This window comes from Neopelma chrysocephalum, unplaced genomic scaffold (genome assembly GCF_003984885.1).
Source record: "Neopelma chrysocephalum unplaced genomic scaffold, ASM398488v2 Primary Assembly neopelma1_97034, whole genome shotgun sequence".
In the NCBI taxonomy this organism is placed as follows: domain Eukaryota; kingdom Metazoa; phylum Chordata; class Aves; order Passeriformes; family Pipridae; genus Neopelma; species Neopelma chrysocephalum.
This window is the reverse complement of record NW_020925676.1, coordinates 2,319,704-2,345,523: the sequence shown is the minus strand read 5'-3', so window position 1 is coordinate 2,345,523 and position 25,820 is coordinate 2,319,704. Positions and strand designations below refer to the sequence as shown.

General features: G+C 37.8%; 1 protein-coding gene across 7 annotated transcripts in view; it reads right to left on the bottom strand.

Moving 5' to 3' along the window:
* Positions 1-4,119: 4,119 nt before the first annotated feature.
* APC (APC, WNT signaling pathway regulator) overlaps positions 4,120-25,820 on the bottom strand; it is a 97,001-nt gene continuing 75,300 nt past the window's right edge. For all 7 annotated transcript variants that reach the window (XM_027671163.1, XM_027671164.1, XM_027671162.1 and 4 more), the window contains 7 exons: positions 23,135-23,513; positions 21,863-21,958; positions 20,862-21,001; positions 19,435-19,512; positions 18,111-18,227; positions 17,231-17,445; positions 4,120-16,801 (listed from right to left, as the gene is read on the bottom strand). In XM_027671163.1, the coding sequence (XP_027526964.1) occupies positions 10,252-16,801; positions 17,231-17,445; positions 18,111-18,227; positions 19,435-19,512; positions 20,862-21,001; positions 21,863-21,958; positions 23,135-23,513 (7,575 nt within the window). In that variant the 3' untranslated portion in view covers positions 4,120-10,251. The remainder of the gene's footprint in view (positions 16,802-17,230; positions 17,446-18,110; positions 18,228-19,434; positions 19,513-20,861; positions 21,002-21,862; positions 21,959-23,134; positions 23,514-25,820) is intronic.

The window sequence follows — 25,820 nt, the reverse complement described above, 5'->3', positions numbered from 1 at the left end:
CAGGTGGTAGAATTCACAATATCTCAAAACCAGCACGCTGGAAATGAAGCACTGGTTACAGACCTGTCAGTTTAATCCCCATCATCACTGTAGAACGACTTCATTGAGTATATGGCATCCATTCACTGATTTTTTTTCTAGTGGCATAAGAAATAAATTTCAAAGTCGAATTCTGCATATTTCCAGCCTGAGGAATTCAGAGACAGAAGTAGGTCACACAGCATTCCAGCTCAGGCATGTTGTAGCTGCATGTGCTTCCTGAATGTCAGCTATCTCTGACCTCAAGAAATGGAACTGTGAAGCACTCAAAACCTGACAGCTTTTAAACACTTAAATGCAGGATAAAGAGAAGGGATAATTGCTGGTGAGGACAGGGATCGTACACATCTGCAGCAAAATGTCAAGACTGGAAATAATGCCCTTGGTTAGCAGCAGGGATACGGGTCTTGGAAAGCTGTGTATAACTTGGTGAGGTTATTCCCATCTGCTGTAACTGCAGCAAAAGGGGAAGGGGCAGGAAATGAGCACTGCACTACAGACATTTCAAGCAGAGAATTCCCTCACTGTATACAATGTCATAAGCAAGTCAGGTGTCCTTATTCAGATTCTATTTTTACTGTTAATGGTGTCTGGGGAAGAAAAGTAACAAAACCCACCCCAATAAACCCCCCCCAAAACCCCACCCCCAAACAAGATCACCTAGCAACAAGAGCCCTGTACAAACATGAAATAGAAATGCAAAGTGATTGTGATACACGTTCCTGCCATTCACCTGGGGAAAATGCAGATGCCGTGCATTTAGAAGTGGGAGCCCAAGAAAATCTGGATGGCTTGAGGTGACACAGTTTGTGTGTTTTACAGGAAGTGTCATGTACAGATACTTATTCAGACTTAGCTTAGTCAGACCTAGCTTACATGTTCAGTTTTCTCTCACCTGAGGCAACAGTGCATAGTCTAACCATGCTAGAAATACCTATATAGTAATGGGACTAGTGAAGTCATTCAGGAGGGGGTATATTTTTAGTTAGATTAGTAGAATAAGCTCTGTATTGAACTGCAGATAAAACACAGAACAAAGAAAGGGGATATAGAGAGAAATCTTTCTTCATTCAATGGTCATTGAAAGGAATGGGACAAGATAAGGATTTTCTCCACCATCTTTGTAAGCAAGGATTCCAAAAAGATACTTACAAGTAAAATGTAAGAGCTGGGGAAAAAAGCCAACAACTTTCAATATAGAAACATACTTCATGAAATATGACTCAAGTTAGAAGGAACACACAGGTGTGAACTAGGTCTGTCCAACAGTGAACGTTCCACAGCATAGAGAGAAAATAATGCTCTCCTTCATTTAGTTTTCATAAAACTGGTATTTACTTACCATGAAACTTCAACATGCAGAGTTAACCATTATTCTTGGTGTATGCAGCTTTTAAAAGGCTGTATACATCAAAGCAAGTGGTGTCCCTGCCCACAGAAGGGGGCTTGGAATGAGGTGAGCTTTAAGGTCCCTTCCTACCCAAGCCATTCTGTGATTCTCTGATTTTAAATCCATAGTTTCAACTGAAATCCAAAATCCTGTCTTCTACATAAGGAGACAGTTTTCTACTGTTTTCAGAAGAGGCGCTACCTCATACCCATCCTTCAGTGATCAGCAACATGGTGTTGTTTATGAATCAGCAGAAGCATCACTTTTGTTCATCTCAATGGTAGAAGCCTATAAACAGTGTCAGTAGCTTTTTTTAAGGCATGTGGGATGTTCTAAAGCCACATTCGGCTTACACGTTTCAATCTGTGTTAAGTGCTGCCCCACAAGCGCAGCTGACAAATGGCCTTGAAAACAGCCATCCTGACTTGTAGGGTGTTTAGAGCCAAAAGTCTTTTGGATTATGTCACCTAGAAACAAGCATTGACTTGCATGAATTAATGTAGGAAGTACAGTGGACAACATACACAGTGTTTTACTGAGATACTGAGGGGAATGTTGGGCACCATATTGCCAAGACTCTACCCAAATCCCTATTAGCTGGCAAGAGGGGAAGTGACAAAGTGGAAAAATATGAATTTGTACTCATCTCTCATTCCTTCTGATTGCAAAGCCTGTATCTCTGAAGTACAGACCTCAGTTTTACAGTCATTCTTTGTCCTTCTGTTTTAGCCTTGTAAAGCAGCTGACAGCTGTGTAAAGTCACAGCTATGTACACTCGGCTTCTAAGATCAAAAGGAACCATCAGTGTGTGACACAGTATTAATACAGTATTTGCACTGAGTTCATAGCTTTTACTTAAGCTAGATTTTCACTTCTAAGAATTCCAAATGATTTGTGCCCTGGGTTTGGTTGGGATAGAGCCAATTTTCTTCCCAGTAGCTTGTACAGTATTGTGTTTTGGATTTATTATGAGAATGTTGATAATGCACTTATGTTTCCGTTGTTGCTAAGTGGTGCCTATACTAAGTCAAGGACCTTCCAGTTTCTCATGCCCTGCCAGGAAGAGGCTGAGGGGCACAAGAAGCTGGAAGAGGGCACAGCCTGGACAGCTGAGACAAAGTGGCCCAAGGGATACTCCAGACCATATGGCATCATGCTCAGCATATAAAGTGGTAGAAAAGCTTGCTGGGGGGCCACTGCTTTAGGGACTGTCTAGGAATCAGTCAGCAAGTCGTGAGCAATTGTATTGTGTTTCACTTGTATAGTCTATATTATTATTATTATTATTATTATTATTATTATTATGAATACTAATAATTATTATTGTATTTATTTACTGTTTATTAAACTATCCTTATCTGAACCCACAAATTTCTCACTTTTACTCTTATTGTCTCCCCCACCCGACTGTAGGGGAGCAGGTGAGTGGCTGGGTAGTGCTTAGTTGCTGACTGTGGTTAAACAGTGACACTTAAACACTAAAAAGTGTCATATAATCCATCATGGTTGTTCAGCTGCTTAGTGGAGTAAGAAAAAAAGGATGCCAACTCCTTCTCATCCCACAATGGAATAATAACAAAATAATAATAACAAAGTACTACTACAAATAATGAAAATTGGGAGATTTCTCGTAATTCATATTATGGCTTAATTTTTACATCTACTTCCATAGCTCTTCCATAGTTACTTCCACTCTAAATGTGTGCCATCACATTAGATGAACTTACCAACAGTCTAGGTAAGATGCACAAGTCCTTCTCTCCCTCAACAGTGTGCTTTTAATATGGAGGATTGTTAGAAAGGACAGAGAGAATTTGGCTTAATCTACCTTCATTTGTATTAAATATAATTATCAGTCAAAATCTCCTTGTTTTCATGATCCATACTGACTTTAAACTGCTGGTGATAGTTATGGTTGTATTTTTTTTTTTTTAAATTCTTAAAAAAATGTTTTAATTTCTAGCAAGGGCATTTCCTTTTCTGCATATAAACCAACACCTAAGAGCACTTTTTTTCCTAGAATAACTTCAGATACAAATTAATCAGTCCTGAAATTAGAACTCATCTCAATTATGAAAGTGTGGTACAACTATCAGAAAACAAAGGATCTTAGTAAGTCAGCAAAAATGCCTTTTTGTAGTTTAAATGCTTCTGTCAAAGCCAAAGCGAACTGCAAAATATGCATGTAAATATAAATATATGTGCATGTGTGCTGGGAATTAATTAACCTAGGTCCCTTAATAGTCTACTCAGGGACTAAAGAATTCATTCATTACGGAAAGGAAAGACTTTGTACGTAACTGAGGCTCTGCTGTGCTTATGGGTCATAACGAAATAAGCCTTCTTGTGAAACTTTTGTAGGTAACAAAGAGATTATGGAATTACACTGTGTTAGAACTAGATTTTGTTTTGTGTAGCTTGTTTTAAGATAAAACATGGAAGAGAACAGGGAGCTCAACTAGCAAACCACATGTCTCTGAGGTTCTTTCTGAAGAAATCACATTTATCTGAAATGTGACTACCACCAAAATGGAACTGCATGGGATTTTTTAGAGCCTTTGTTCTGATATACTGAATTACTCAAGTGTCTTAGCAGCAACTTCCTTTTTAAATGAAATCATATTTCTAATACAGTGGACAGACACCTAACTTTCAGTAATAGCCAAGAAAACAATTCCACTCTGACAAGGTGCAATCAGGAGGAAATTTTATATAACACTGCAAGTAATAAATAAATTATGCATAGCAAGACTAAATTCAGAATAAGTATATTGTGAAACAAAATACATTAGAATAATTGAAGAAAGAATTAATTACAGAGTTAGGATATAAACAGTAATGCATCCCAGGCAGAAGCAAACAACAAAACTGAAGGAAATATAATTGTGGGCTGAGTTTGTTCAAGAGAAACAACATTTACAGGTGGGAAAATGCATCTGATCTCAGAGGATGACAATTTGCTTGCAGAGAACCAGCACAAGCTTTATGCATGTTACATCCCACCAAAAAGTAGGGCATTAGATACTGTTTGTTATGTATGGCTTGAGGTCTGGACAGAAGTGCATTTAACTGAGTGAACCAGCTCCTGCTACACCTTCCTGAAATCCTAATTGCCATTCCATAGCCACTCAAGCAAACGATGTTTCCACAAACAGCAAAATTTGAATAATTTCCTGAAATCCTGAAGTGGTAGAAATTCACAAGTACATAAGCCTGTAACTATGTGGAAATTTCCTAAGAAAGGTAATTTGCAAAACTACGCTAGGGAGGCGTTACCCAGGCTTAGAGTAAGTAAACAGCACTTCTGGTAAACTGAAACTTGAGAGCAGGAAATTCATCTTGGCATCACAAGTTAATTGACACCTGCATTAATTACTGTTGTGAACTCTTAAAGCTCTTCTGCACCACACCAAATTCCCTTGCACTTCCAATATGTAACCAAACACAACACGTAACCAGTTAACTTACCATTCTGACTAAAAACTCAACCTTAACTACATAACATTCTCTATAAACACATTTACAGATACAAACTGTTATTCTGCATATAGGAAACTATGCTGCAGGAATCGTATTTCTACACATGATTTTAAATGAAATTAAAAGTGGGCATCTCTTCTGGTTAAACATAAAAGTGCAAAGGAGATGGCTGTGGAACCAGAGAGTGAATACACTTGGGTAATTTGGTATTAAGAAGGTCCTTGAAGATTTAAATGTGTGGAGAAGGTCATGCTTCACATTAACTTCACTTCTGATTCACAGCTTCATCCAAATCACACATCTCATTAAGAACAAAGCTGTTGGACAGGTGGATGCAACTTTGCAAGGCATTACAGTAGATGCATGAAGTTGTGTTTAGGTGTAAGTCTACATACGATTGCTAGTGACGCTTTTATGGCTGTTCATACCATTTCATGAAAGCTAGATGAGAAAATACATTTTGGGAGGCATCTAGTAACAACAGGATTGTTGAAGAGCTTGTAAGGAGAGCCCACCTAAACATTTTCCAGATCATCCCTACAAGTAATACTGACCAACAAGGAAGGGAGATGTTCTCTCCCTCTTCACGCCCCCTCTAGAAAACAAATAGTTGCAATTAATCTTTTTACTGGAAGGATTACTGCATTGAATTCAGTATTGCAAATCTAAAAATTGTCTCCTCAAAGTTTACATATAGTAGACTCTTTCTTTTCTTTGGGTACTTCTGATGAAGAAATATTTCTTTTCCACATCTATACACTTATGTAATACTTCTGAAGTCAGTTGTCAGAATGTCCAGGATAAAGGGCTTACTCAAACATCAGGTATTTAAATGCAAAGCACTAGGAGCCATTAGGCAGAAGTTCAGAGTTAAAAAAAAATAATCCAACTTTAATTTGCTTTTGCTGTGTCAAAAAGGCTGAAGTTCTGCAATTAGCTGAAAATTGCCTGCCATGGCTCAATCCAACCCACTGACCACCCAAAAAGGAAACTATTCCAACCTCTTTCAACTAGCCCTAGCTAGTTATTTTTTTTCTGCTGGCTCAGGTGGCACTTGTACAACTGTGCAATGAGTAAATTCATACTAAATGCAGCACTAATTCTACTGCCTCCATCAGAAGGGCAGGTAGGAAGTGAGCAAGTCTCCTGAGAAGTCCCATGAGAGCCAGGATGCACAGCCAAGAGCATGGAATGGAGAAGAAACTTCTTTCAACAGCACATCCCATTCCTCCAATCATAGAAATGGCATGGATCTTTATCCTTAAGAAGAATGAAGAAGCTAATACACTTATCTCCTTGGTAATACCCATTTCTGTTAAGGGGGTGGGGGATGGACAGCTATGAAGTACTGTAAAGCAGCCATCAAATAATTCAGTTGTCAGATTATCAAACAAAGGTTTTGCAGTTTCATGGTCTACTGGTATACTTTCAAAATAAAACCTCATTAATTTGTGCACAAGCTGTTCTCTCTTTGGTGTAGCTTATGCAATTTACTAAGGAAGAAAGGGAGGTACATTCCTGGGACAACATGACTGACTATCTCTAAAACCATCCCTTTTCTTTCCCTCCTCTTTCACCAAAGAAGACACAGCAGCCAACTTCCCACAGCCACCAAAGGTACTAGTCTATGTTGAAGAATACTTGGCTTACTGAAGTTTATAGCATAAACTCTACTTGTATTCTGCAGCCAAATCCTGCTTGAAACAACATTCCAATCTCATCAGGAAACTGTGGCAAGGCTTTCAATTTTTAAACTGTCATATCTGACAGAGTTTTCAGGATTATTTTTAAGCTTTCAGGGGAAAATAGTCTTGATAAAGAACTGCACATGAAAAATAGATTAGTTCCTCTTTAAAGTTTTCAATATTTAGTCAGAAGACCTTTCACAGAAACTGAGCAGTAACCTTAACTGTGGCACACTGCAAGAAACTAAAATGGAGGTACATTTTAAAAAGTGACTAATTACAAATTGTGGGGAGGTCACATTTCTGCTTTTCATATCAAGAGGACAAAGCTATAAGACAGTCTGAAATGAGCTTTATGAGTTACTTTTCAATATAAACTAATCTTTAATTACAAGTTTAGTATGTTCTGGATATGATAAACTAATTCAAGGACTAACTAAAGGTCTGAGCACAAGTCACAAAAAGTTCTACCCAAAATTGGTAGAAAGAAAGGCAGTGCATCCCAGAAGAACAGTAAATTCAGTCTTGGTTTCCTTAGCTCCTTGCTTTTCTTTGTTTTGTCTTGACATAAATAATGTCCTCTTACCTGCTGTGGCAACTTCTTACAAATGAAACCAAGAACAAGAGTAAATCTTTAGCAGCATAAATCAAATCTGACTATCATGAATCTAGAAATAATAAAAAAATTCCAAGACCAAATATACTTATTGCAATAATTTTTCATGTTTTTGATTTTATATTTCCGGGATCTGTTTTTATAGTTTAGCTTAGAATATAACTTTATATCCCCATCATAAATCAAACATCATGGATGTCTTTAAATATTCTGAAAGGCTCTTAGTGGATACTAAGTATTTTAGATAAAGAATCAGAGAAAATGTAGATTTGGAAGAGATTTCAAAAGATCACCTAAGCCCATCTCTGCACACAGGCAATATGAAATATACTACAGTCCATCCCTATGAGATGTTTCATAAACCTCTCCTTAAAACTTCTATAATGGAAATTTAACAACTCCCATGGGAAGCATATTTTAGTGTATCACTACCCTTATAGTTGGAAAGTTTCTCTAGCCTGTCTTTGCTACAAATACAGGTTACTTATGCGGATATTAAGAGAAACTTCCCAATTATAATGATCATGAAGTATCCCCATGACTATTTCGAGAAGCCACTACAATTTTCAAAGACATTCTGGTGTTTGATACGCATACAATTACTTATGGTTTCACCTTATCTTCTGATTAAAAAACTGATTTCAGTAATTTTTCAGTTACAGAATTGAAATCAGAATTTCTTTACTGAGACTGAGTTTACCTTTAATTCTTAAATTGAAAGGACAAATAGGTAACGCCAATGTTAAACAATTATTCTGGATTATGTGGTGTATTTTTGTGTTAGTTGTTAAAAGCCCATTACAAAAAAAGTATCACATAATTTACAAGAAAAGTGGTCTTTCATTTAAAGCTCAAATATCTGTATTTTACTCCAACAGGAAGTCCTGACTTTGAACACATCACATAATCTGTCTCTATTTCATCTTTAACAGGACACCAATATTCCTATTAGAAACTTTGTGAAGATACTATATGCAAAATATTTCAAATGCTAACAGGAGGATTGCTGCTTGTTAACAGGTTCACCAGGTGAGAGACATGGCATGTCTCTAAACAAATCTGACAGGAAGCAAAGAACAAAAGTGCAAGTAAGATACCACTTCTGCCCAACAGGTATTTTTGGTATTGGCTTTTAAATAAATTGACTTCTGCCTGCTGATAGTATCTTGATTCTGTTCATAAATCAGCATATGTCTTACAGTGAGTTCAACTGACTGATTTCAATATCAGAAGTACAAAAGCCACAGAAGTGATACACTCTGCAACTGTGTTAAAGTTACCATAAAGGTAAATTGCTCTGTTTCAGGGCTTCCTGAAATCAGGGCATTCTGAATTCTAAATAACCAGTATTTAGAAAGCTAACTTTAGAACAGTCCAGTTGAGATACAACAAAACTGACAAACCATTTCATGGTTTTTTCCAAAATGCACAGAATGGTTAATGTTCTGTTCTCTCATGTTTGTAGTTTAAACCAATTTTCATCTAAATTCAGACTGTATTTTTAAAGCACAAATCTGTTTTTTTCAGCATTGTTCTAGCACTATCTATATTTGCATCAAAAAAGCTTGAGGCAGCAAATGCCCTGTTTGTGCATAATTCTTTTTCTACTAAGATAACAAATTTCTTGCTGCCATGGGATTCTTGTGATATTTTTCCGTTCATAATTCTTAAAAAATAAATTAAACAAAAAGCATAAAGATAGTAAACAGAATTAAATTTTATCTTATAGTCACTATTTCACATTCTACATTATATCCCCAATTAAAAAAACTTTTGTTTTACAAATATTATTTTTATAGATACAATATTGTTTCAGGCTTGCAGTCATGAGAACAATTATACTGCTTGGCTACTGGAAATACCCTGCCTTTAGCCTTGTTATTCACCTGAGATGTGTGAAACTGTCTCAATTACAAATATATTACAGAAGACCTAGGGCCTGATCCCATAGCTGTTAAAAGCATCCTACAGCAGCCATTTGTCAGTGATAAGGAAGAACAAATATTGGAGGTGTAGAATTCTACTGGATCAGGCCTTAAGTGTAAGTGCATTATACAACACATTATATGGTGACATCTCAAAATAAAATACTGTATTTTTATGTAATGCAGAAGTAACACACACAACTTACATATAGTAATAATTTATTCTGAAATGTTCATTTTAGTCTCTGTTGAGACATGACCCACGTCTCATTAATAAAAGAGCAGCCATCTCACCTCAAATACCAGAATATACAACAAGTTACAGCATAGCGAAAAAATTCTACCTACTTTAAGATAAAATCTAATTCAGGTAAAATATTTTGTTCAAGGTTTTACAGTTACACAGGGGTTTTTTTTTGTTTGTTTGTTTGTTTTGGGTTTTTTTGTTGTTTTTTTTTGCAGAGCACAAAGAAAGTGTAAATTGTTACACTATAACTATCTATGCACATTATGTGACCACAGAAATGTTAATCATACTTCATAAAATGAACCATCAGTTCCATTCATGCAGTAAAGCAGGCTAGGAAAGCTTGTTCAGCGGAAACCATATTACTGTGAATTTCACAGCCACATGATTAATTACTGAGTTAGATGGACTCACAAATACTAAAAATGAGTATATTTTTTTTGCATAAATAATACCAATTCTTCCCTGATGTAGTTTAGTTGGTGCGTAATCTAGAAATTACTGATAAAGCAGTATGACTGTATCTTCTCTATCTGCACTATTCCATGACTTTAATGACAAGCAATATTCAAAGGCTTATGGGATGGGATGCTAATACATGTTAAACATACTATACAAATATACTTGTGTTAGCAATTTTATTCCAAACTGTCAATCGGGTATTCCTGCAAAATATTACCAGTGAAGACAAAGTATACTATCAAATATGGCTTCCAGAACAAGGACCATCTAACAAGAATCAAAGCTATTTACAACAAATAAAAACAACAGGAAAAAAAAATCAATCCCCATTTTTTCTTGTTTCATTTGAAACAAAGTTTCTAAGTAGCTGCTGTATATAATACAGTTCTATTTATTTTTTGTTACACTTAAACAGAAGTTACCAGGTAAGAGCCAGAGTGACGCTTAGGGCTTTGGGTTCCACTGGAGTCTGTGTTCTCAGACTTGGTGTCACGTTTCTTGGTGCTGTTGTTCACTGGAGTTGGAATCTGTGAGGGCCGAGCAGAACTATTGTCCACGCTGCTCTTCCTGCGGCTTGGATTGTAGTTGAAGGGAGTCACCCTTGCTGCCACAGCACCGATGGGGGAGCTGTGCTTGCTTGAGCTACTGGAACTGAATGGTGTGCGCTCACTTACAGTACTTTCGCTAATTTCTGGTGCAGGAATGGGATTATTCTGCAGAGGCTTTGTTTCAGTGCCTTTCTTGTCTGGACTGTCTATCTGAAAGAAAGAGTTCAGACGGTTTTCTAAGCCAATGGTACGAACAGGAACACCTCCACTCCCTGGGGTTTGCTTTTCTTGAATCTCTTTAGGATCTTTACCATTCACACCCCCTTTCTCTGAAACACTGTCAATAACAGGGGGAGTATTTCCAGTTGGGGACCTTCCAGATCGAGGGTTGTTAATTGGGCAGTCCTCTATCCTCACCCATACATCCTCTGTCTTAGAGACAGCTGGTGCCATCTGGTAGATGAGAGTTTTGGACTCGGAGCCATTTGTGGCACCCAAGGAAGGATCGTTCATTATCTGAGGAATTTCATTTTCTTTTATTTTTCTCCAAGTACCTTTTGCTGGTGCTTGGCTTTCTTTACTTTGCTTGTGTCCAGGAAGAGAACTTCCATGTTGCTTCTCATCTTCACTTTTTGCCTTTTCACTGGACTCTGAAGAAGCTGAGAGAATTGAGGAGGAACTTCCGGTTCTTCGCCAAGTGCTTACACGAGGGAGGGATGAGGAATGCTTACTGTGCTCACGCTTCCATGTTCCTGATCTATTGATCAGCAGCCTAGATGGACTTTCGGAATGAGAACGAGCTATGTCGTGACGCTTGGCTGGTCTCCCATCATATTCTACAGAAGGGCTCTGATTAGGGGCTAATTTTCGCCAACCACCAGTCTGGGCAGTTGAATGAGTGGATAAAGACATATCAGGAAGAGACGGACTCAGAACTGGGGTCTGTAGTTGGGACCTTGTGGGAGAATCTGGCCTGGAAGGAGACAGAGATTCAAATGAAGCTGACTCTTCTAATTTCCGTCTCAGAGTTGGGCTTGGAGCCTCTTTAATAAAAGTTGACTGACGAACAAGAACAGGTCTCTCAGACCTGTCAGATTCACTTCCACTAGATTTTGTGGATGACATTCTGGATAGATCAGTCTTTTTGTTTGATCCACCAGCACTGAGAGCCTGGTTTAACCCTTTTGAAGCAGACTCACTTCGTGGAATGCTACTGGTACTCTTAGGTAAGGCAGTTTGCTTTGTAAGGTTTTGCTGGCTCATCTGCCTGCCTGGTGGTGTGTATGACATTCTACCTGAACTTGAGGATTTAGTTGAAGCTGTGCTCGGAGATGACGTTCTTGGCAACTGCGATAGTTTGTTGGGAGGACTTATACCATTCCTTCCTGGGGAAATGGAGTTTCGCCCAGGAGATTGCAGAGGCCTACTTAATGGCTGCTGCTGAGGTCTAGAAGGAGTGGAGTCTCTAGACCCTGATCTAGACGGTCCTTTACTTGATCCACTCTGATTCAATCCCGATGGCTGCCTTGTTACAGGAGCTGGCTCAGGTTTCACTAATGACTTGGCTCCTCTTGGAGAACTAGTCAAACTTTGGGCTTCACTGGGACTCTTGGAGTTCATGTTTTTGAGTGGAGGTCCTTTTTTGGAAACAGGACTAGTACTTGAAGAACTATTTCGAACTCCTGGAATATGGATCATTGTTCTACCACGTGAAATTGAAGGCACACTTGTCTGTTGTGATTGCTTCAACTGGCTTGAAACTTCAGAACTGGAGCGAGCTTTTCCTGTGATCATACTTTTATACACTTTCTTCCCTCCTTTGATTCCCCTGCTTTCTGACTCTACTTTTTTAGACTCCAGTGTACTCTTTTCTCCTGGCTTAATAATTCTTGGACCTTTATTGCTAGTGAAGGGCTTTTCTTCTTGGTCTGGGGTAAGATGAAATGGTGACCCTAGAGAAATACCAGATTTTAATGAAAGGATAGAATCGGAGTCTGATGAAGCTTGTCTAGACAGTGATGCAGCAGCTGCAGCTTGATGCAAGCTACTGACTATAGAATTTGCACCTTCTTGTATAGCTTTCCAATCAAAGTTCTCTGAATCAGGTGAAAAACCATGTTCTGAATCTGGCCTCTGTATCTCTCTCAAATCCAGTGTTAAATCTTCTGCCAGTATGCCACCAGTATTTCTGGAATTATTCTTTTCACTTTCACCCTTCATTCTTGAGGGCTTTTTCTTTTTAGGCATAGCAGAACTAATGCATTCCTGCAAAAGATCATCTTCTGAGTCAATGCTAAGGGAACTCAGAGAGCTGTTTCTAGAGAAACATACAGGAGTATCTTCAACATGAAATGATTTAGGTGCATAACCAGAAGTCTGTGGTCTGTTGGATTCCATCTGTGAATCAGGAGCCTCGGGACGTTTCGCAGGTTCCCCTTCTTTGTTGTTATTGTTTTCTTGATCAATATCACTGAGGGAACTAAGAGATGAATTGCGGGAAAAACAAACAGGTGTGTTTTCAATAGCAAAATTCTGCATTTTCTCATCTGTAGCTGCCCCTCTGTCTGGAATATCTTTAGCTGACTGAGAGAAAGCTTTAGGCTGGCTTCTGCCTGTTGGATGTTTCTGACAAACTTGAGTCCTGTTACTTGGCTGCTGATTTGCAGACTGTTCTGGGTTAGAGCAGTCTTTACTTTCCGTTTCCTTTGCTTCTTTTCCTTTTCTTAATTCTGCCTTCTCCTTTGAAAGGTCAACATCATCATCATCAAAATCTAAAGAACTCAGGGAATCATTCCGTGAAAAACAGTAAGGAGTTCCCTCAATAGGTGTGTAATGATGAGGGGAATCAAATGCAAAGCTTCCTCTTACACGCTCTTCATTATTTGGCAATTTGTCGTGAAAGTCTCTTGAATTATTTTTAAGGTTCTGTTTCTTTGCATCTCTGTTCTCTGGGTAGCCTCTTTCATTACTAACATTGCTTTTAGGCTCTGTGCTTTTTCTTATGCGTGCTCTGTATTCGTTATTTTGGGGAACAGGCTTTACTGGTGACGTTGGCTTCTTTTTCTCACCTTCTGGTTGGTTTTTATTACTTAGAGATGAAGAAGCTTGTTGAATTTGATCCATTATCTTCTTCACTCTGAAAGGTTTGTGACTTTTTCCTTTTGGCATAGCTGAGTTAATGCACTCAGCCAGAATATCACCCTCTTCTGTTTTGTCATCATCCAGACCTGGGGAAGCCACAGCTGAGCTTTTTGCTCTCTGAGCATCTTCAGTACTTCTCCCTTCTGTGGGAATGGTGTCCCGCTTTTCAAATTCCCCTGACTCTGCTCCCACACCCACACTGTCTACATTGGCCAACTCACTCGGTGGCGACTCTATTGTGAGATCACTCAGAGATGTAGCTGTAGAAAAGTTTATTGGTGTCCCCTCAACACAGTACACCCGTGGCATATCATCTCCTGGTGTAAAACTCACGTGCTTTTGCGATTGCAGTCTGCTTTGTGAAGGCAAAAGTTTGTAAACTGGCAACTGGCTGGGCTTTCTGGCTACAGGAGGAGGCATTTTTGGAGCAGGTGCTTGAGAAGGCTTTTTGGCTTTACGTGAAGACTTTGTTGGCATTGCAGAAATAATACATGCTTCCAGTATTTCAATATCATCATCAGAATCATCCAGAATGTCTTTTTCTGCTTCAGCGGGCTTCTCTGCTTTCTTCTCTTCATTATCCTTTGTATCATCTGACTGTTCAGGTTCTGTCTCATTTCCATGGTCATTTTCATGAACCGGAGGCATTATTCTCAACTCTGCATCTTTCTGTATAAATGGCTCATCTAAGCTCAGAGCACTGAGGCTGGAAGAGCAGGAAAACCCGTCCGGTGTGCTTTCTGTGGCAAAATGTAATAGTGTATCAGCATCTGGGAGTACCTGAACTCTCAGAACAGCTGCATTTACAGCTGCCTGTCTAGGACCAGGCTCTCTCTTCTCTGTACTGTGTACTTTTCCCTTAGGTACATCTCTTTTTACTTGAACCCCTTGAGCAGGTGGTGGTGTTTTACTTCTGCTTGGAGGCATTGTTTGTCCAGGGCTGTCTGGAAGGTCACTGGGACTTATAATACCACTTACTATTCCACTGCAAGGCTCACTTTGAACTGAGCTGGCAATTGAACGGCTTTCAAAACTATCCAGGGAGCTTACAGAAGTACATCTACTGAACATGAGTGGTGTTTCCTGTACATAATGTTCTGGCGGGCTTTTAGGAGTTTGTGCACCACTCTTTGAGGGAGATTTGGCACCTGAAGAAAATTCAACAGCTTTATGTCTAGAAGAATCAGAAGGAGACAAGCTAGAAGTTTGAGGTCTACTTGATTTTGTCCTGATGTGCTGTGATGTAGATGTGATTTCACTTACTGCACCTTCTGTAGGCAGAGCCCCACTGTTTTCCTTTAGTTCTGCAATCTGCAGTGTATTATTTGCATCTGTGCCACGTGCAGATTGATCACGCCCTATTTCATCTTCAGCTGACGATAAAGATGACAAAGAGCTACACCTTGAAAAGCATATTGGGGTATCTTCCACGCAGTAAGTTTGTATAGTTTCCTGGTTAATAGAAGGAGTCTTACAGGAGGAGGTCTTCTGTGCATGACCACTTCTGCTCTGTGCAGAACTTGGGTGCAGCTGGGTCTGTCTCTTTGAACCAGTTGAGGGAGCTGGTGTGCTCCCACTGCTTGAGGGAATATGGTCAGTTTTAGTGTGTTGCACAGAAGTCTTTGGAAAAGTAAAAGATGGCTTCTGAGAAGGCGGTGGAACATCTGTTGAGTATTTTAAACTATAATCAATAGGCTGATCGACATGATGCTCCTCTTCATTGTATTTTATGCTATAATTAGTTGGTCTGTCTTCCTCTTCATGTTGTTCCTCCTCAGAGTAACGTTCACTATAGTTGGTTGGCTTGTCATCATCATAGTCATCAACCTGGCACAAGGACTGGTTTACTTTCTGATTCATTCCAAGAGCTGGGCCTACTCTGTTCTGATCTGAACTACTGGATCCTCTTGATCTAAAGGAAGAAACGCACTCCTGCTGTCCAAAAGGTGACTGATATTTCATGTGTTTATCATCTCCGCTTTCAGCGTACACGGGATAGGTTGCATTTTGGCTTCTTGACTGTCGTTCATTTTGTTTCATTTCATCATCTATTACATGCTTAGGCCTTGCCCATCTTTCATTCTGAGAGGGGCTTTGCCTCCCAGAATTTAACTGTTCATCTGAGTATTTAAGACTATAATTAATGGGAGTGTCTAGTTCTCCATCATTGTCATCCATATGATTTGCACTATGAATCTTGTGTGCCAAGTCAGCCGGATATTGTCCATAACTACAAAATTTACTTTCATCATCTTCAGAGTAGGATTCAATGGAAGGTTTCATTTGGCCTCTTTTGCCATAGCCATCACTGCTGCTGACACTATTTAAACTATCATTCGAAGCTCTTTTGTATTCCATTTTTGTGTAAGGAACAGGACATGTCCTGTTTGAATTCTCAGATTTAGGGAAGTATGTATTTGAGTGAGTATGGGCAGTGGTTGATCTCCTTGGGTCATTTCTGTCTTCAGTCAAACTGTGCATTTCAGAAGTGGAACCAGAACTTCTGTCTTCTTGTGGAATGTGCATGCTTGTTACTTCTTCCATAACTTTGGCAATTTGAGCTGCAGCAGTAGAAATCTGCATTCCTAATCTCTTAGAGGAGTTTCCAGTACTCTCTGCAGCTGGATGATAGGTATTTAAACCTACTGCTCGATCCCTGTCAACACTTCTGTCTTTCTCAGAACGAGAACTTTCTGTGTTTCCTCTACTGGAAGAGGAGGAGCCAGGCAATACTGCAGTATTTACATATGGTGAAAGCACAGTCATATTACCAGCATTAAAACTCTCTGATCTGCACACACCATCATCATCGCGACTGGCGTCCAGGACATATTCACTGTATATATTTTGCTTATGTCTCTGCTTATTACGGTGAGAAGCTTTTGGGCTTAAATTATCAATGTTGTCAAAAGTCTCTGATAAATGCTGAGCATCTAATTCTGCTTCCAGTGCCTTTTGTTTTCTGACATGAAGAGATGGCAAGCTTGATCCTGGAGACATAATGTTGGCATCCTTATATTTGGCTGGCCTGTTTGCCATGAGGTTTCTCAGGGCTGCGGCACTACCCATGGCTATCATTTTGTGTTTTGAGTGGATGAGATTTTTTAGCATGCTGACGGCTCCCATGTCCCACAGCGCCTCCTGATCCTTTGCATTTCGTGCAGAAAGATTCCACAGGGTCCCACATGCATTACTAACTATTGTCAAACTGTGTGACTTCAAGTGTTGTAACAAGGTTTGTAAGCAGCTGTTCTCCCGCAAGATTTGCCTGGTGTTGAGTAATTGAAAACAAACATCTGTAAGTGGCATTTCAAAAGCATAGGAGACAAAACAAAAACCTATTATTCTAGAGGCGAGTCTTGCCCTTAGAAAGGATAATCATGAATTCTCCAGTGCAGATTTATCTCATATTTCCACTAGCTTTCATCTGAATGCTAACCAAATTCTATTACAAACGTGAATAGTTAGCTTTTAGTACATTATTTTAGTACATTCATCATTAAACAAGCAGCAGCTATTAATCTGTTTGCATATTCCTGTTATGTAAGTGAAATGCCTGCCTTATCAAGGGTATTAAAAATTAACTGTGCTTAATTACTATGCTTAATACATGCATTCATATTAAGGCTCGGTCATAGAAACTATGGCTATTAAATACACGTGTGAAACCACTGAAGATTTTCAGAAGTATACCTACCTATGGTCCTCATTAGTAGCAATTAAGCTAGAAACATTTCTTAATATTCCACCTCCACTTTCTATGATGGCTAAAGTGTTTGTTTGGCTCCGGTACGTCAGTGTGCCGACCAGAAATGCAAGAGCACCATCGACAGCACATATATCAGCTTTGTTCCCAGTACAGTGTGCTGACAGATTCCATAAGGCACTCAGAACACTTTTCAGGGTGGATTCCTAGGAAGACAGCAAAATGACAGAATGAGGGAAGTTTTCAGCTGTTGACCACAAGCTCTCAGAAATACATTAAGTTAGCTTCAAGGAGCTGTGTGTGTGTTCCAGTTTCTGCTTTCTGGGGTGGTAAAGTAGATTTCTGGTTTTTTGTTCACTTTGCTCCTTCCTTCAGCTGTGTATTTGATATTTTCTGCCCCAGAGGTTTCAGAAATATGTGTCACAATACTTCTTTGCTGCCACAATGATAGAAATGGCTTGAAGACTAGCTGGCAGGAGACTCTGGGATGGAATATAATCCCTTCCAGATACCAAAAATCTATATAGAAAATTACAGAACTGGCAGTTATCTATTCACTATCTCAAAAGAGGTTTTATTAAATGGCAAAATTATAAAAAAGGCTATTCAACAGAACAGCTCATGAAACTGAAAAGCAAAAGCTGTCAACCCTCATAAGTAAAATTAAATCAACAGCAGTAGTTTTGAGATGCCATTGCTACAGTGTGGTCTGCTGCTATGTCAACTCAAATCCGCTCTTCTTCAAAACAAGTTACCTGAACCACATCAAATGTTTGACCAATCATTTTCATCAAAAAAGGACAGTATTTGTGTTTTGTGTAAAATACATACAATCTCTCAGAAATTTATTTCAATCACTTATGGAGGATACCTTCTTAACTTCTAAAGCACATTCCATCAATGCTTTCACACTTCCAACTTCTCTGAGTGTCTTTTTACTATTCACATCTGCTCGCCAGGACAAATTCCTCAACACACTTGCAATGACCTGCAAAATGTGAAAGAAAAATAATGCATCTCAAGGTAGCTACTTCTTTAGCAGGCTATCAGACTTTCCTCCTGGGACTTTTTAAATGCTATGACTAATTAACAGTAGTCATGTTAAGCTACTGAACTAAACTTCGCTAAAATCTGCTTTTTGTTGTGTTGCCTGCTAGACTGTTATGAAGTTTGATCAGAGGTACTGGCTTTTGTGTGTGGGTACCTAAAACAGAGATCTGAAATCAGGTTTCCTGCTTTCCACGAGTTGAAAATCTTGTCCAAAAAATTCTGATTTTTTCTCTACTCTTCTGTCTGTATAAGAGTTATGTTATCTCAGGGGAGATTTATACAGTATTTTCTGCTTGGAAAATAGAATAATAACATTTTCCTGTCTCACATTTTCCTGTATGACTACTTTGACTGATGTTTATAAAGCTCTTTGAAGTCTTTTTAAATACACTGTGCCTTTTGTAAGCAGAATACAATCTGCACCCTTTGGACTGAGGCAGGTCAGTCCAGAAGTCCTGGTCTGGGGATGCCAGAGTATACCAATATCAAAGTTTACCAATAACCTTTATCGTAATTCTAATATTTTTCTCAATCTTAACTAGTCAGTTCCTCCTGTAGTGGAGAGAATTTTTTGTGAACAGTGTTTTAAGAAATAAAGTCAATTTTACTTAAAATTGGTCTTTTTATCTGATGATTCACTCAGACTGCAAGGAAAAAAGGGCTTCCTTTAAAAGACCTATTCCAGTTTGTTTACAATATGCATTAATTAAAATTGATTATAATTTAATATTTAATGACTTAAAACAAGTGCCATACCAATGAAGAACACTGCTGTGCTCTCAACTTTCAGGATCACCCTCAGCACTTCCTAAAGACTTTATTTTCAAGCTGTTTTCTTTACACAGCAGGAGCCATTAGAATAGACACTCAGGTATCACACTGAACACATTAAGATCTCTCAAACTTACCTTTAGAAGTGGACTTCCACTAACAGATCAGGGTCATAAAAAGTAAGTTTTATTGCCTATATGTTACAATTAAAAAATCAAAACCCAAAAAGTCCCCAGAACATGACCCCATAGGTAAGGATTTTTACAAGGAGAATGTGCGTCATAATTGGTGAAATGAGTAAAAGTACAAACATTGCATCATTGTTAAGGCAAACAAGACAACAAAAGAAGTATTTAATCTCAAAAGAATCTTACCTGCTGTAAGTCTTCACTTTCAGATTTCAGTTGGGCTACAAGAGCTCTCATGCAGCCCTTCATGGAACACAACGTAGCCTGTTATGAATTGGAAGAAAAAAGAAAGTGAATAGTATTAAATGACAGGAAAGGGGGCTTGCTTCTGCACAATGTTTTGATATTTTAAGCAAATTATAGCTGAAGTTTAATAATAGCTTCCTAAGAGATGTTGCCAACAATAAATATTTGTTTTACAACTACTAAAAATTAATGTAACTATCAGTTTCAATACATAAGTGATAAAATTGTGCTAAATTCTTGTATTTTTTACCACAGGTCTAGGACATGATCTGCAACTTTACTACCTTAGAAGTCTTCTTTACTATGCACCAGATAAGATACCTACTGCCTAGCAAGTCTCACAATCACATTTTTTCTTTTGAAATAAACATAGTTTGAAAAATGAGTATTTAAAACTGACATAACATTTCTGACATTTGAAGAATGACTTTTTTAAGCATAATGTAACTAAGAAGCTGCAAGGCTTTGAAATAATTTCTGATAATTCACAAAATTATTCCAAGCAGTATGCACCCGAAGTGTACTACTTCTCAGATGGACAACGTATGCATTTACAACTCAGAGTAGTTCAGTTTATGCTATAAACCCAGTAGCCTGTAGCAGTTAGTGACTGGATGATGTAAAGAGCCAATATTTGTGAAGCAATTTGTTTTGCAGCAAGGATTTATAATTTACTTTTGTCTAAAACTTGGAACAAAACTAGAGTTCTCTGAAGCCTGTTATTTCCATTCACTCCTGAAATATCTTCATTCTAGAGCAGAAAGATAAGTCTTCTCAGTATGAAGTTTTTTTTTTACCTGGGGCAAGGATTTATTGGATCTTTCTATCTTTTGAAAGACAGGTTCTTGTCAGAAACTGGAGAATCAATTTTCCCTTATAATGACTGAAGTAGTGCCCAGCATGAGCCAGATATGCTGCAAATATTTAAAAGCAAGCTCCAGCCTGAAGAGGTTTGAAAAATTTCACTAGAAGTTATAGTATTGTTAAATAACTGACAACTTTAGAAAATCTGACTCAATTAGCAGTTTTAGTTCAATATCCTCAGAAAACAAGGAGTCACTGAAATCATTATGTGTCATATTAACCTAGTGCTCATAGAAAAGTCAAGCCAATAGACAAAATCCTGATTCTCAGTGACAAACTAAAAGTTATTTAATTTTATATGGGAGCCAATACTATACTTGAGTGATACAACATTCAGTTTGTGGTGCTGTCAGGAACAGGATGGAATGACAGATGTATTTTTAACTTCTGCCTTGAGCTCAAACTCAATATCCTGTCCTGGAGATTTATCACCTGTATTGAGAACTGTAATTCAAACGTAACTGTGAACTGAAATTATTGCATGTTTACAATTCTGCCCTTACCTTGTTTGCCACATCTCCAAAAGTCAAGTTTGTCAGAGCCATTCCAGCATACCTCCTCAAAGTAACACTATAGTGATCATTTGTGAGTCCATACATTTCACAATCCACTTGCAACAGTTCAGCAATGGCCTGCAAACCTCCTTTGGAAAAAAAAAGTTAAGAAAAGGAATAATATCTGTACTCCAGTATCTTAAGTACAGTTCATACATACCGAGGAACAAACTGCATTTTTAGGTACAGAACAAATCTCAAACATCTGAAACCCACAATGCTCAAAAAGGTACATAAATTGTTAAATGCTACCTCTGGATCTTGAATCCTGTGCTTAGCAGCAGCTAAAAGATAAGGCAGCATGACATTGGGATTTCAGGGCAAAATGGAAGCAGGAGGAATTATGAGAAGCAAGAAGCACACTCATTTTTCAATTCCACCCAGCCAAAATCCTGACAAACTTGCACCAGATACATATAAGTCTATTTAGTAAATCTGAAAGATTATCCATTTAATTATTATCACTGCATATTATTTTCTGAGAAGAATTCATACAGTATTTTCCTTGATAATGATAAGTGGCAAATTAAGGAAAATTGCATGCACAAAACTTACTCAGAACGGACTAAAAAATTCAGGCTGTCAAGCAAGAACCAATGCAGGACAAAAAGACCTCACCAAAACAGCAACAAAAAACTTCCCACCCTGGGAAGTAGTCTCCATTGTGAGTCCAATAGTTCTAAAATTGCAAGTATTTCCATAATAATACTAGTCTTCAAAAATTCATAGTTCATGCCAGAAAACCCAGTAACTGGCATAATTTATCCACTAGGAAATGGTGTAGTTAATTTAAACTGCATTCATCACTTACATCTGACACAAATGAACTGATTATGTCTTTAAACTACTAGAAAAAAAATAAAGCCATATATCCAGTGAGGAACACAAGGAACGTTAAGAGTTTCCAGGAAGCTTCTCAAAGGAAGTCAGAGAAATACATCTGATCTTACCAAGCTCATTCATTGCATGCCTGTGTTCTTCATCAAATGAGAGTTTCATCAGAACACACACTGCAGGACAAATCTGATGATCCACTGGAGCAGGCACTGATCCAGAAACAGGTAACAGTTAGTATTTCCTATGTGATTTTATCTAATAGTAAGTTTTCTAAAGCCAATCTAATCTTAAAAACAAATCAACTGCAGTTTTGTTCAGGGTTTGTATCTTCCCAGTAATCCATGAACAGACAATTAGTTAAGAATGTTACCAAGAAAAGTGCGTACTGTATTTGATGCTGAAACACAAATCAGGGAGAATCCTGATCCATGTGTGGAGTAAGAAATATGACTTGCAGTACAAAAATATTACCTTGTTATTCTTAAAAACTAATAATCTTTGTGAAGCAAATCAATATGGTTAAATATTCTGGTGGCATTATATAATATGCCACATAATCTGAAGCTGGTTTTCTGGGTGTTATATGACATTACGAATGGTTAATTGAACACCTTGTTTCATAACCTAGAAGTTTTTAAGTTCAAGTTTTTGTGAGATAGATTATAGATAACGCAGAAATGGTATTGATACATCTTGTTCTGAGCCCCACTCCTGCTAAACTGTTCTTGTGGTGAACTCTAGCATACAGGAAGCAGCCCCTGATTTTAGTAGTACAATTGCCATGGACACCTGCGGAATGTCCTCAATTCAGAGAAGCACCTAAGCAATTCAGAAGGCTAAATCTTTTTTTTTTATCCCAACTGCTCCCTGAGAAAAATCCTATTCATTTACAATGTCGCATTTTTCATATTTTTTAACCCAACTATTTCTTACACACAACATTATAAATAATGGCTAATATTACATTGAATGGATTGTTTCATTTGTGCTCTCTGCCCCTCTCCCAAATGGAATGTGTTATCTCCTGGATACATCTGCATTGAAAGCAATTGGGATTGTTTATCCATTAAAATGTAAAACTAAATGAGTACACATTCAGTATTAATCTAGAGATCACAAATATAAACTACTAGAATTACTACCTTGAAAGCACACCAAGGTCTATGATTTAAATAAAAAGTATATAAATAGGGTATTATATCTGTAATACATACTATTTCCTAACACTAATTCCACTTTAAAAAAAGTAAAATACAGTCACACACATATATGTATAATAAAACTTGCATATATTCAACAAGAAGTCAGATTAAAGTTGTACTTTCTGTAAATTCACGCTTTTCAATATATCCTTGAAATGTTTTTATATGTCTTGCAGAACCTACTTGGGTTTTTGTCCTGGTCCATGCCTTGTTCATGCGCCTCCTGCCATTCCCAACACGTTTCACAGTAAGCACGGATCTGCTCCAAAAGATGGAGCACACGGATTTCCCGTCTGCCTCGCTTATCATCAGGCTGGGAGTGAATGATGTTATGCAGTGCAGCGCTGGCTCTGGCACGGGCCTCTTTACTACCACGAGAGTTTCCTAACAAGACAGAGTCTTTATCGTTGCCATGTAAAAGCTGGATGAGGAGAGGAAGACATCCAGACTGACGCATGGCTATGCAGCTGTCCTGGGAGCTAGACATTGCTAGCAATGTTCTTGACATGTCATCTTTATCATGAGTACCAAGCATTGATAACAATGAATACACCATTTCCACCTGCAGGTCAAATGATTTTAAAAATACAGTTACGTTTTAAAAACACACAATAAATTAAAATGAAGTCTGAATGGTACATATGAGCAAAAAAAATCATATTTAATGGTGGAAAAAATTGTGCTATTTAGAAAGAATTAAACTCTCTTACTACTTCAGCATTCATAAGCTTAATAAATGTCACTTAGTGGTTAAGTGGCTGGAAGTGAGTGGTAGTTGTGTGTAACTGTATTGATCTACAAGATCAATAACAAAAACTTCCAGATTTCCATTGTACAAAAAGATTAAACAAACATACTAATGAAAGTGTTTCAGTTTGGGAAAACCAAAATGTCTTTAAAATTAAATTTGTCTTTAAAAAACTATGTTCTGTATGAATCACACTTTATTATAAACATGTTCTTTGGTGAAAAACTATGCTATGTGGTATTAAATACAATGATTCTAGACAAAGGATACGAATTATTACAGAAATTTTTAGTTTACATTATGTTTAAAAAATCTGACATCCACTGTATTTAAAGTTTTCCTTTAAAATACTTCAGACTAACTGAAAATTTTTTGTTAGGAGATTGACTTGTATATAGACCAGACTATTTACAACAAATGCAACACTAAGAGTTAATACTTTTTCAAATCTACAGGGATTAAAAACCAATAAAGCAAACAAATGCTTATTTAATGTATACAAAATACTGAGCATTTGTCCAAATAAATTAAGCCATGAAAACCCAGCATTACCCTTTTAACTTGGAGTAACCAAATTTCTCATTAAAAATAGCAATTTTTCAGTGATTCCCTTGGCTGTCACGTAATATTGTGGTCAAAGCACTATTTAGTTTGTATTCCCACTCTTCAGTAATAGCTTTCAATCAAGAAATGCATTTGATTCTTCTAGTCAACTTTTAGTAGAATAACAGGATGTAGAAAATGATCTTAGATACTACCTAGAAACTCCAAACTCCTAAAGCCAAGATAAACAGGAACATTCAAAGTCAAAACACAACATAAAGAATCTGTCAAAGGGAATTGTGAAGTTGCAGCGTGTATGTTTCTTTAGAATATACTGATTAAGGAAGAAATGAGGCTTTGGAGCATTAGCCAAAGTTTTCTACTAATAACAAGACATTTGTACTAGTTACCCTATCCGTGAATGATTTTATTTGGTATCTTCAGTGACAATTCAAATGTGCCTGAAGATGAGTACACACACTGAGTTATAAAAAAATGAATAGCAGCAAGTAGACTAAGCAGCAAGTCTGGTAACATGTATTTCTCTAAACACTATAGGATTGTTGAGGCAACAGAAATCTCAGAATCTGTGAAACTGTATGATCACATGCAAAACTCACTGAAATAGGAGCCAATTTTGTGACAGTGTAGCATCCCAATTTGGAGACCCTATCTTCCTGGTCTGGGAAAAATCAAATATAGCATTAAAACAAACCGCTTTGATTCTTAAAGGAGAGTGAATTTAATCTGCTTTATGCAACTATCTTGGCAGATATTTCAGCTGGCACCTACAATGCAGTGTTAATTGCATTTGAAAGGTAAAATTTTTGCCCGAGAATAAAGCTGAAGAAGTCACGAACATCAGGCTTCCAGGCTGCAACAAATACATCATAGGAAAAACTAAAATCTGTTTGTCTCTCTCTGTATACACACACTGCCTACGGACTCATCTTTCTGCATCTGTAAAAACATTCTTCTATTTAGAATCTCAGCCACTTTCCCTTCTGCTCAGACATTAATATTAAACATTTCCTACCCCACAGCACACTCGGTTCAACCCATTTCTTTGCCTGTATCCTTCCACACTGAATCCCACTACCTGCCTTCAAGGCTTTCCCACTGTTTGTTAGCTTTGGGGACTTCTACAGTTTGCAGTGAAAATACTCTCAGACAGACAGACGAGCTGATATCACCTCCATTTGGGACATGCAGGACTGAAATCACAACATTATAATGCTTTTTTTAAGGTCCAAAGTAATTAATACTATGTCAAGCTAATAGGTCTGGCTTCCTAGAAGACTGGGCTCAGCACACCATCCATAGTATCCACACTGCTGCTGATTCCAGAGGCAGTATGAGATCTGGTGGTTCATGAATTTGCATTTTTCTTCCCCTTATATACTTCTGACTGCAGTCTTTTGTAGACAGACACTTGTGAAGGGCTTACATAATTTTTTTTGGTCCATTTTATTTCTCAGCAACTGGATTTTTTTTGTGGATTTGTACTCTGCAAAATTATTTGAAGAAGTGCTCTGAAAAAGGTTAATTTTCATCACTGATTATAAATCAACATGACAA